Below are 11181 nucleotides of genomic sequence, written 5' to 3'. Positions count from 1 at the left end.
GTTTAAAACTCACGGCGGCATAACTACAAAATTATGTATAACCAAAACAACGGCGACGATCAACACAGGGGATAAAATCCATTGCAGCCGAGAAACGAAAATAATGTGGGTGGTTATATGTGCCGAAGGCAAACCGTTTTGACGGAAATATAACAGTTTGTTTATATTAAGCGTCGGTTGGTATTATTTTATGAGAGTAGACAGACTTTTAGTTAAACAGAGCACGTTAATTGAAATCAATCTTAATGACGTTAAAAGTAATTAAACTAAAACGTTATTCTATTTTCATCTTATGTTAGGCTATTTAAAATCAAAATGAGACCTGCTGGTTTAATTCTGCCCGCCCTTGGCATAGCTTTAATGCAACTTAAACATTGATACAATGTTGTCGAATTGGAATCCAAAATATATATATTTGTTTAATTTAAACAACATTTTATAAGTTTTTGTATCAACATTTTTTTTAATTTATTCGCTTTACGGCAATCAAGTTAATAAGGGCCATCACCAAGAAATGAACATCTCTTTTTTCGCGAACTCGGGTATTTCGAAAGGGGCATGGAAACCTATAGTGAAAAAATGGGGTGAAGGTTAGTAAAAAAAAAAAAAAATCGTCGCGACCCTTTAAATTGCAAGACTGATCGAAAAAACGATCAGTAAGATTTGTCTGAAGCTATAACAAGCGCAAGATGAAACATTTCCTCGCAATTTTTGCTGTTATTCTGTCAAGTGAGTCGTTGTCTTGACTTTTTCTATTTTGGTATTATATGTGAAACACGCCTTAACCATGGTGAGGTTGTAAACGTGATAAATTACAAGAGCTATCTTTGGTGCTGGTAAGACGTAGGCTTCAAAGCCCATACCGAAGTAGGCAGCATTTTAAACGTTTCGAATAACTCTTTATTCATTTTCGACATAACTTAACAGACGGTGTTGAAAATGAATAACGAGTTATTCGAAACGTTCAAACTGATACTAACTTCTGTACGGGCTTTATATTATTACTACGTATCTCCTAATTGTTTGCGTTATAAAACAAAATTATGGCAACAGGTTGGTGGGCTACCCCTGGCCGGAAGCAAAGAGCTAGACATTTTTACCTTTCGCAGCATGGGCCTGTTTGGCGGACGGCCACGGTTATCTTTTGAAACCTCCGAGTCGTTCCAGTGCTTGGCGATTGATTGGCGACCCCAACTTTAAGCTCGTGAATCAAAACCGGGACAAAATTGTTGAAAATCCTTCGGATAGCGGAAACAATTGCGGCGGAGTACAGGTAAGTAGCAAATCAGCAGTGTTGAAAACAAGGCACTTTAAAATCACTTAAGTCCTAGCCTTGTAAAAAAAAATTAAGTCCAGGTGAAGCCCTTTTGAAAAAGTAAAAAGTCCCAGTCCAAGTCACCAATTGCCAGAGTAAAGTCATAATTAGAGCAAGTCAACTTCAAGTAAAGTCCTTCAAATTCAAGTCAATTTCAAGTAAAGTTCCCCCCCCCCCCCAAATTGAACGTTAAATTAAAAAAATGTACGCTAAAGAATTTCGATTGGTAAACTAGTCCGATTGCAGCAATAACTAAACTTAAAAATAACACAAAACGCGACATATAGCAAATTGTGTTATGCTCAAAACTTAGGATAAATAAACTAATTTTATAGTGAAAATGTTAAAGAAAGCATTTCTTTTTAACCCAAGTCGATGTTCAAACGACTAAAGTCAAGTCAAGTCAAGTAATTTTGTCAAAAAGTTTAAAAACCGCCACTTAAGTGCACTGATGTGGTTGTCACGAAACGTGTCGTGCATATAAACGTAAATACAAAAACTACTTGCAGCACCGAAGTACGCTGTTTAATTTTACCATTTTTCACAATGTTTTTAATTCTAATAATTTTCAAATTAGACAGAAGTTGTTCTATAATAGTGTTCCTCAACTTGATGGGTAGCCGCAGTGTTGTAATGACTTAAGTCAATGACTTGACTTAAGTGCACTTAAGTCACTGTTTTCAAATAACTTGGCTTGACTTAAATCATTTGGGCAAAATGACTTGACTTGACTTAAGTCTTTTGGGAACTTGAATTGACTTAAGTCGTTTGGGCAAATGACTTAGGTTAAAATAAATTGTTTTAATTAAGCAATTATTTATAAAATTGCGTTGTTTAGCCCAATCTTTGCACATCAATTAATTTGCTTGTAATATGTTGCCTTTATGTTACTTTTCACTTGAGTTGCTCCTAATAATCGGAGGAGTTGGCCGGTTTTCATAATTTAAAGTTTCATTTTTTTGACAAGGGCTGGATTTGAAGTTGACTTGCTCTAATTATGACTTGACTGGGACTTGACTTGTTGTTAATTCAAAAAGACTTGACTTGGACTTAAGTTATTTCAAAATGACTTGTTTACAACACTGGTTAGCCGACTGCAGTAGGTCACATGGTTAGATTTATTGATTTTGCTTTTAAAGTAAGATTTATCCAACCTTGGAAGCAATAATAAGACACGGCTTATAACAATTAAATTAAAAATTATTATTACTTATATCTTATGTTTACAAAAGTTCGGTAAAGTACATTGGGTCACCAAAGCATCGCTGTAATACTATAACGCGCAATACTTGGGTAGCTTCGAACGCTGTTTTGCCTTATTAAAGCTGCAACTAAGTTCTGTTGTTTTTTTTAGCACCAGTTCAAGAGCCAAGGGGGAAAATGTGGAATTTGCGGCGACGCGGCTGACCTGAACATCAAACCACACGAATTTGGCGGGAAGTACTACACCGGAGAAGTCCTAATGTAACGTATCATGTTTTCTTGTACTGCTCGCCTATACAGCTACACCTGTCTATTTTAGTGTCTTAAACGGGTATTTTGAAATGACTTAAGTCCCAGTCAAGTCACTTAGCGAAAACTATCACATCAAGTCCTAGTCCAAGTCATCGTCAAAGCAAGTCAGAAGACCGATTCCAAATGTACATGAAAACATAACGTTAACTTATTTAAACTGGAAAACTTTATGATAAACATTTTGATTAGAAACAACCAAAATGTAACGTTTAGCGAGCAAACGCAAGCCTAAATTCCGTAAAAACTTCTGTAAAAACCTAACCGCATTTTGCCGAGTAGTATTTAAAAGCACATTTCCTGGTCAAGTAATTTTTCGAAAAACAAATGGTCAAGTAATTTTTTTCAAAAATGCAGAATAAATATTTCGTTGCACATAGCTCAAAGTTGGCTTTCAACCCTAAAATGACGAGCTTTGTTTTTTCAATTCACACATTTTAGGCGGTATACGCCATACAATCGAAATGGTATGTAGCTAAAAAAACTCTTGTGATTTCCCGATATTTTTGTAAACCTTGAAATCAGGTGGCTACCGACAAATTGCATTTGGTAAAAACGCAGGATTTTTTAGGTATTATCAACAAGGAGAAACAATAGAGCTCCAAGTGAAGCTAACTGCTGCCCACAAGGGTTTCTTCCAATTTTACCTCTGCCCTTTGTCGGGGTCCATGCAGGATGCTACACACGAATGTCTCAAACAGTAAGTTGTTCTATTTCAGTGATCACCAAACTTTTATAGAAAGAGCCGGGTAACTACAAAACCTGAAGATAAGGTCTGACCATCGAGGGTCAAACAAACAATCTGTCGAACTTTTGTTACTCGATTTTATCGTTAAATGAAGGAAATATGTAGATGACCATGTAAGAAACTGTACTGGTAGTAGGCTTTTAATATATTGTGGCTCAATTCAAAATATTACGAAAAATTTACTTGAAACTGCATCCGACAACAGTTTAAATACATTTTTTCTTAATTAAGGAATTATGTCGCGGCCGTACTTGGTGACGCCTTGTTAGTTATTTGTTCGTTTTCTGACGCCAAATGTTAAGACAGCACTACCAAGGGGTGGATCCAGAAAGTCATCATGACAATATGCCTCCCCTGCCGTATATATTTTTTAATTGCAACTTTTAAATACCGCTAATATTCAAACTTCACTTTTGCCAAATAGTACCAGACAAACGATAAGATTTATCGTGCTTTTTGTAGGGTTTTCTCCACTTTTCTATGTGACCACAGCCTTAACGCTATACGTCTTCTTCCTAAATGCAATTAACACCAATTTTTTTTGTTGACGCAATTTGTTCGCGTTTTTTTGAGCAAGCGATGTTAATGTTGTATTGTAAGTAAGCTAACCCCTTTCAAGCCTAAAAAATGTATATTGTTGTTAAAGCCAGTGGTTCCCAAACTTTTTTGACTAGCGGCACACTAAAAAAGTCTTAGATATTTCGCGGCACATGTTAACAGAACAACAATTGAGTAATTTTACAATCGCCCTTAACAAACGACAAACTAAATGTAAATTTCTCAATATAATTAATTTGTAATGGGTAGTGGGTATTAAAGTCTAAAATACTTGTGTGTATGCCTATTGGTAATGCACATATTTTCCGAAATTGCAAAACGTTTTGCGGCCCACTTGACAATTTCTTAGGGCACACAGTTTGGGAATCACTGCTTAAAGCTGTGTCGTTTTTTACACAAACACTACAGCTTGTTCGAAACCTTGTTCAGGCATCTCTTGACATTCGGCGAAGGGACTAAGACCAAGTATGAATACCTAGAAGACTGGACAACCGGGGAAAACGGCTTGCACAAACCAAGGGTGAAGCTTCCTGACGACGTAGCGTGCGAGCACTGTGTGTTGCAGTGGAGATACCACGCAGGTAAACACGAAAACAAAAAAAAACACGACATATAGCAAGAAAATTGTTTTACAAGCGAACTTTGAAATTAATAACCCGATTTATTTTACACAAAGACTTTTCAAGTTATTCAAAAACAGTGAATTAGGCGCACTTAGGAAAATTCGTGGACTTACGACATTACAATTTACAACACTGTTTACATTTTCTCTGAATTTTAATACAGTTTTGTCTTTACCTTTGTACAAACTTAACTTGTTTTCGTTTCTGCCCGTAGCAGTTTTTCCTGTAAAAAAACGCGTTTCGATCCAATGCGTGTTTATAGTGCGCATTAGAGATATCTAATAATATCGGATCGGAGCTGATAACCGATACTAAGTGGTAGTATCGATACTCGTCCGATAATATCGGATCGGAGCTGATACCCAATGCCAAGTGGTAGTATCGATACTCGTCCGATACTATAGGATGGAAAATTTCAACTTGAATTATTATCCTACGCCGCAATTTCTACCTTAAGAGACAAATTTATCAAACAATAATAGGTTGATAATGAATTGCAAAGTCAAAGAGGGGCATATTAACCGGAGATGATACAATCTCGTATCGAAACCATTTTTTTAAACGAATGCGTTTGATACCATAATTAAGTTTATATCAGGATGAAACAAACTGTTCATAAATTTACAAAAATCCATTTTTTTAGCAGGTGTTGGTTGTGTCCGGTGACCCATATTTTTCTCTATGCGACCCATACTTTTGAAAACACTGTACTAGAAGTTCGCCGACCCCTGTTTAAGAACCCCTGGATCCGTTCAGTTGCGATTGTTATTTACTTTCCATCCAAAGCACTGTTGGAAAACACATAATACCATAGCTCGACCAAGAATGCTGCAAATGTTTCAAAAAGGTGTTTGTAGCCCTGACTTTATGAAATACTATTTAGGTCAAATTACGATATGAAGACTATATAATAAAACTAATTGTCGTAGTAATAGCATTGAAGACCGAAAAAAATCGAAAAGTCCCGCAAATTGCGAATCAAATAGCAGACGTCTGCCTTTTTTCGACACACATCTCTCCCTATGCGACCCAAGATTTGATCGAGACACTTCCCTAGGGATCCACGGCCTTGAGTGTTAACTTACAAAAATGCTCCCTGAAAGAAAAAGTATTTTGTGTTTAATGTTATAATTGCTGGTTGTATCTTGACTAACTATGGCCATTTGCGATTTTATTTACTTTTACGTGTAGGCCTAAATGTCTTAATTTTATTAATTTGTAATGAATAGTGCGTATTTAAGTCTAACATGCTTGTCAGAATGCCTATTAGTAATACAAATAACTTATGTTCAAAAATTACACAAATTTTGCGGCACACTTGACAATCTCTCGAGGCACAATAATCTGCCGCGGCACACATTTTGAAAATAACTGCAATAAAGGTCCAGGAACTTCTGGTTGCGACAACAAATTGAAAATACGACTTAAAAAATTTCAACCCCAATTATTCATGTAACAAGTGGTAATGCGACCAGTTTATGAACTCCTGCCTTGGATTTAACTGAATCTTGTGTTCAATGTTTTAATTGCTGGTTGTATCTGAACTAACTATGGTCAGTTGCGATTTATGTTACTTTTTTCACCCAAATCACGCAGGAAACAACTGGGGATGCGACGAGAATAATAATTGCGCACTGGGTTTGGGGATTCAGGAGGAGTTCTACGGATGCGCCGACATCGGCATTAACGTCACCGAAGCGCCTACCGGAGCGGAAGAGCTGGAGGGAGGATGGATCGAAGATGTAGAAGAAGAAGTTGATCCAGAGGACCCGTGCGCATGGCGACCTTTCAGCACAGCTGCTCCCACCATAGCTCCCTACTCCGGCAAGCCTAAGCCTCCACCACGTGAGTTGATATACGATCCGGGGATGACTGCTTTTTTGTAGCTAATGCGAGCACTGTATAGCAAAGGATTAACGAATAACCACAAAATGAAGGTTTAGGAATATTAAAGCTCACACAGAAGTACAGTAGGTTGGATTTTTGTTTCGAATAACTGTTTATCCATTTTCCACATAGTGAGAATGTTTGGCGCTAATGTAAACACAGTAGCAAAGCATCAACAAATAACCACAAAATGAAGGTTTAGGAATATTAAAGCTCGTACAGAAGTAGGTCGAAAAAATTATTTTTTTTGACGTTTCGATTAACTTACTACAAGTTTAGAATAATGAAAAGGTTATTCACATAGCGCATAAAGAGTTCTTTAAAAGGTTTACAAAATAACAACTGCTCATTTGTCGCTAGTGTTAACACAGTACAGCAAAGGATCAACGAAGGTTTAGTAAAATTCTGGTAATAATAACAAAACAAAGAAGTACGAAGGATAACAAAGCCCATACAGAAGTAGGTGGAATTTGGAACGTTTCGAATAACTTTTACCTCTAAAACCTATAGCAGACCTGGTCAAACTACGCCTTCAAGCCACGTCCGGTCCGCCTAGTAATTTAGTCCGGCCCGCGGCCCTTTTTTCAGATAACATTTTTAAGCATATATAAGCGTTTACTTTTTTTCTTTCATTTTATGTTATTGAACAAATTACACTTGTAATGCATCCTCACCTATCCCTACTCCTAACACCTTGTCAAAACAAGAATATTTAAAGATTTATTTTTAAATGAATCACCCTTATTTTATAAATGTATTTCGGGCTCGCTTTTGGCCCGGCCTTCCCAAGGCAATTTATGTGTTTCATCCAGCTCCCTGTCAAAAATAACTACCCATTACCCCTTGATCACGAATTGTACCAGATAAACGAACAAAGCGTTGGCAAAGAACCAGGTCCACGGACCCTGTTTTATTAAAAAAAACTTTTTCAGTGCAATATTTATTTTCATATTTCAAGCTGAATCGTTTTTCAATTAAGTTACATTTTAGATTCTTGGAATATCTTTCTAATGTGTTATATGCAGGGCTCTGGTCCCCAAGTATCATGCAACCATGGGCCTGAGGGGCCATGGTCCCCCCCCCCCCCCCCCCTCATAAATTTATAAATATTTTACTCTTAATAATTTGTTTTTTAGCATTTATGAGCCTACCACAACAGTCGATCACATGCTTGCCATACCTCCAATTATCGTACATTGTGACGTCACAAACGATGTAGTTAATATTACGTTTGCTGTATTAGTGTTGTTTTACTACTTTTAGACAGTTTTTGCTCTTTAAATATTTTTTGAGTATTGCGTTAACACTCAGTCAGTTGCTGCTCGAAACGGTTTGCTAACATTGTTAGTTGTGTTCGTTACGGCAGTTCATACAATGACAAAAGCTAAACAAAAAAGTTCAAACTTTTTGGCCCCCCCAAAAAAATTTTCGACTGGCTACGCCACTGCATGCAACCATTTCTCATTAGTCCTAAAGATTGTTTTTAAAAATAGACCCTGAAATTTATGGTCATCCAGTTTCACTTTAAGAATACCATGAGTGTTTTTCTTAACGCAGAAGTCGTTTGTTTTCGGTTTAGTTTGCGTTCCGGAGCTGTTCGGAAAGCATTTGTTCCGAACCTGTACCTCATTCTACGAATGCCACGGAATAGATGAGGTGGCCATTTACTACTGCGGACGCGACAAGTTGTTCGACGAGACCACTGGCAGATGTGGGACCACTTCCAGCGAACCATTCTGCCTTACATTATAAGCGGCACACCAAAAAGCATACCTATCTTTCGAAATCACACTTTTCTAGTTGACTTTGATATACTATAGATATTGTTTTATACGGTTGTATGATTTGACAAAGTCCAACGATATGTTGCAACTTATAATTCTGATTTGTCTTGTGTAGTTTTTGTATGTTCCTAGGTAATTAGCTATTTTGCCCAATCATACCTGCAAATATCTTGAGCAGATTAGTAAAAAATACTATAGTATTAAGATCAAGAACGCAATAAAGTCAAATACACAATAATATTCACGATATAGTAAGATCTAATCTCAATCGTTTACATAACACCAAAACCTTTTTTTGCCTAAACTATTCGAAGTAAGGCCAAATGGCTAAAATAACGCCTGAAATTATAAGAATATGGTATGGGACGATCGAGGGTCTTCGGTCTGGCTTTGGCCGATTTGGTGTCGACATTGGGCGCCCTAGTTTGACCGGCGCCGTTAGGGCACCGCATTGTTTGCCCCTGTTTGGGGTTATTGGTGGGTAATGGGTGGGGGACTTGGGGGTTACAAATTGGGTTAGGGTTAAAATCATTAGGGGAGGTTAGTGATGTACTTAGAGGTGTGGTTTGGGGTTAGGTAAAATGTTGTATAGGCCTCAACAATTTATAGGTCTTATCTTGACGAATTTAAGACTTATTCCGATTTTACTAAAAAATATTCCTACGTTACTAATAGTTAATAATTTAATTAGTCATTCGGGCTAATGAATTACATATAGAGCAGTGATTCCCAAACTTTTTTTCTCGCGAACCATTTTGAGCTTTTGTACAGTGTTGATGTACCACCTAAGTTACACCTTACCAGAATATCTCAAACTTTAACTCAGTGGTTCTTAACCTTTTTTCAGCCGCGCCCCCCTTTGGTAATTTTCTCATGCCTTGCGCCCCCCTAATATTTCGACATTTTGCAATTAAATATCACTGAGAAAACAGGAAAATAGTGAAGGAAGGGATTGTTGGTCGCGCGAAGCGCGAAAAATTTTGAGTTTTAGTTGGTCGAATTGGCTAAACTGCAACCGAAGAGGCGTTTCGCATTGGGCACGCAACAAATTACGCGAGCTCGACACATTGATTTTATCGAGCTGATTTTGACAAACGTGTTGCGAGGGCATTTACTCCACAGTTGTAAGAGTTATTATGTCGAGCGCAAAAAATGTCAAGCGCAAATATTAAACATTGCGTTATCGTGTTTCAAAAGATGTAACGACACACAATACAACGGCAATATTGCAAAAACAATATAGTTTCGCGCAAAAAAAGTTCGACTCCCCCTGTTGCTATAGCCTGTTATCATATACAAAATATGGATGAAAAATAGTCCGAAAGGGCGATAGCTTTTATCGTTTATCTATAAGTTAATTTAATAGGACGGTGATACCATGGATTTTCTAAAAGGGAACCATAAGATTCGCGCGCAGCGCGAAAATTTTTGCAGTTTTAATGTTAAAGTTGGCAAAAAACAGAGTTTGTATGTAGGAATTATGCCTAACCCAAACGAAACCATTAAAATCACTGCAAAAATTAAAAATAAAATATATAAAGTCGAGCTCGCGCCCCCCTTAGAATTCCTTGGCGCACCCCTAGGGGGGCGCGCCCCCCCCCCCCCCCCCCGTTAAGAACCGCGAACCGCTGCTTTAACTATTTTAGCATATTATACAAAATAAGTAAGCAGAATTAAACTTTACCAAACGCCATACCAGGAAGACAAAGAAGCCATAAATTAAACAAAACCCAAGGTTCAATGCGATAGTTGTTTTTTCTTCACCAGCTGGTCGATACATACTACAACTACACCGCTCACTGTTAGTTTATTACTACATATATATTAAACCAGCTAACAATTAGCGTTTTATTATCTTGAACAAGATAAGTGTTACGTCATAAACGTGCGAAACCTCAAGTTAAAGGTAACTAAAACGCAGCACGGCAAATTACCCAATCTGAAAGTTTAAAAAGTTGAACGTTTTCGAAATTTATACGTATGCTGAAGTTAGTGGCGTACCACCTGAAAGACTCTCGCGTACCACAGTTTGGGAACCACTGATATAGAGACTGGGATATAGGGGCACCCTGGGGCAGCAAATTGGCCATGCAAATTACGATATGAAGACTAAATAAAAAGCTATATTTGCATTGTAAGATTTTGAAGGCCGCAAAAAAGTAAAGTTCCCGCAAATTCTTAAAAAAAATGTCTGCTTTGTTTCAAAAATCATGTTGCTCGCGGGAATTTCCGAAGACGATGGAATGCTTTTAAAACGCGCCACAGAATGTTTATTAACTTATGTTTCTATTTATTGGCAAGCGTACAGTTTCTCAGGGTCTACTTTATAGTCTATCCCAGCGGCGCCACTTTATAAAGGGGCGGATGACTTTAAAAAGTATTGGCGATCACTAGCCGGATATGAAAATGGTTTGTGTTGAGCTTGATTATTAATGTTCTGGAAAGCTCTGCAGTGTAACAGTATGACAAACTGCATGTGTAAATCTTAACAATATCTCTTCGTCCTTACACGTAAACGACGACAATGACTTCAAATGGAAGCAAATATTCTTGAAATTCTCCGGTCCTGGTCAAAGTCAGTCATTAATAAGTTCTAGTCATTTAAAAGAGAAATATGTTTAATAAGGCTTCATTACTTTCAGTATGTTAATTCGAAGAAAGATTTAATGACTAGAACTTATTAATGACTGACTTTGACCCAAACCGATAAGTCTAAGAATATTTGCTCTAAATTATGTAACGAAAACGCTTATG

The 11181-nt window shown here is 37.3% G+C and overlaps 1 protein-coding gene across 1 annotated transcript; it reads left to right on the top strand.

Annotated features, from left to right (window-relative positions):
* The first annotated feature begins 617 nt into the window (after positions 1-617).
* LOC146136958 (uncharacterized) lies at positions 618-8817 on the top strand. The gene is made up of 7 exons (XM_083395884.1): positions 618-729; positions 1110-1273; positions 2670-2779; positions 3399-3527; positions 4563-4714; positions 6353-6601; positions 8223-8817. The coding sequence occupies exons 1-7, from the start codon at positions 690-692 to the stop codon at positions 8393-8395; spliced, it is 1017 nt and encodes a 338-aa protein (XP_083252010.1). The 5' UTR covers positions 618-689; the 3' UTR covers positions 8396-8817.
* The last annotated feature ends 2364 nt before the right edge of the window (positions 8818-11181 follow it).

This window comes from Ascidiella aspersa, chromosome 8, assembly GCF_963924565.1.
Source record: "Ascidiella aspersa chromosome 8, kaAscAspe10.2, whole genome shotgun sequence".
Classification (NCBI taxonomy): Eukaryota; Metazoa; Chordata; class Ascidiacea; order Phlebobranchia; family Ascidiidae; genus Ascidiella; species Ascidiella aspersa.
This window is presented reverse-complemented; position numbering and strand designations above follow the sequence as displayed.

Excerpts from the sequence above, each read along its gene's own strand:
- LOC146136958 (XM_083395884.1), top strand. The coding sequence starts at position 690 with ATGAAACATTTCCTCGCAATTTTTGCTGTTATTCTGTCAA. Across the intron at positions 730-1,109 it reads TTTTGCTGTTATTCTGTCAA|CATGGGCCTGTTTGGCGGAC; the intron begins GTGAGTCGTTGT and ends TACCTTTCGCAG. Across the intron at positions 3,528-4,562 it reads ACACACGAATGTCTCAAACA|GCATCTCTTGACATTCGGCG; the intron begins GTAAGTTGTTCT and ends AACCTTGTTCAG.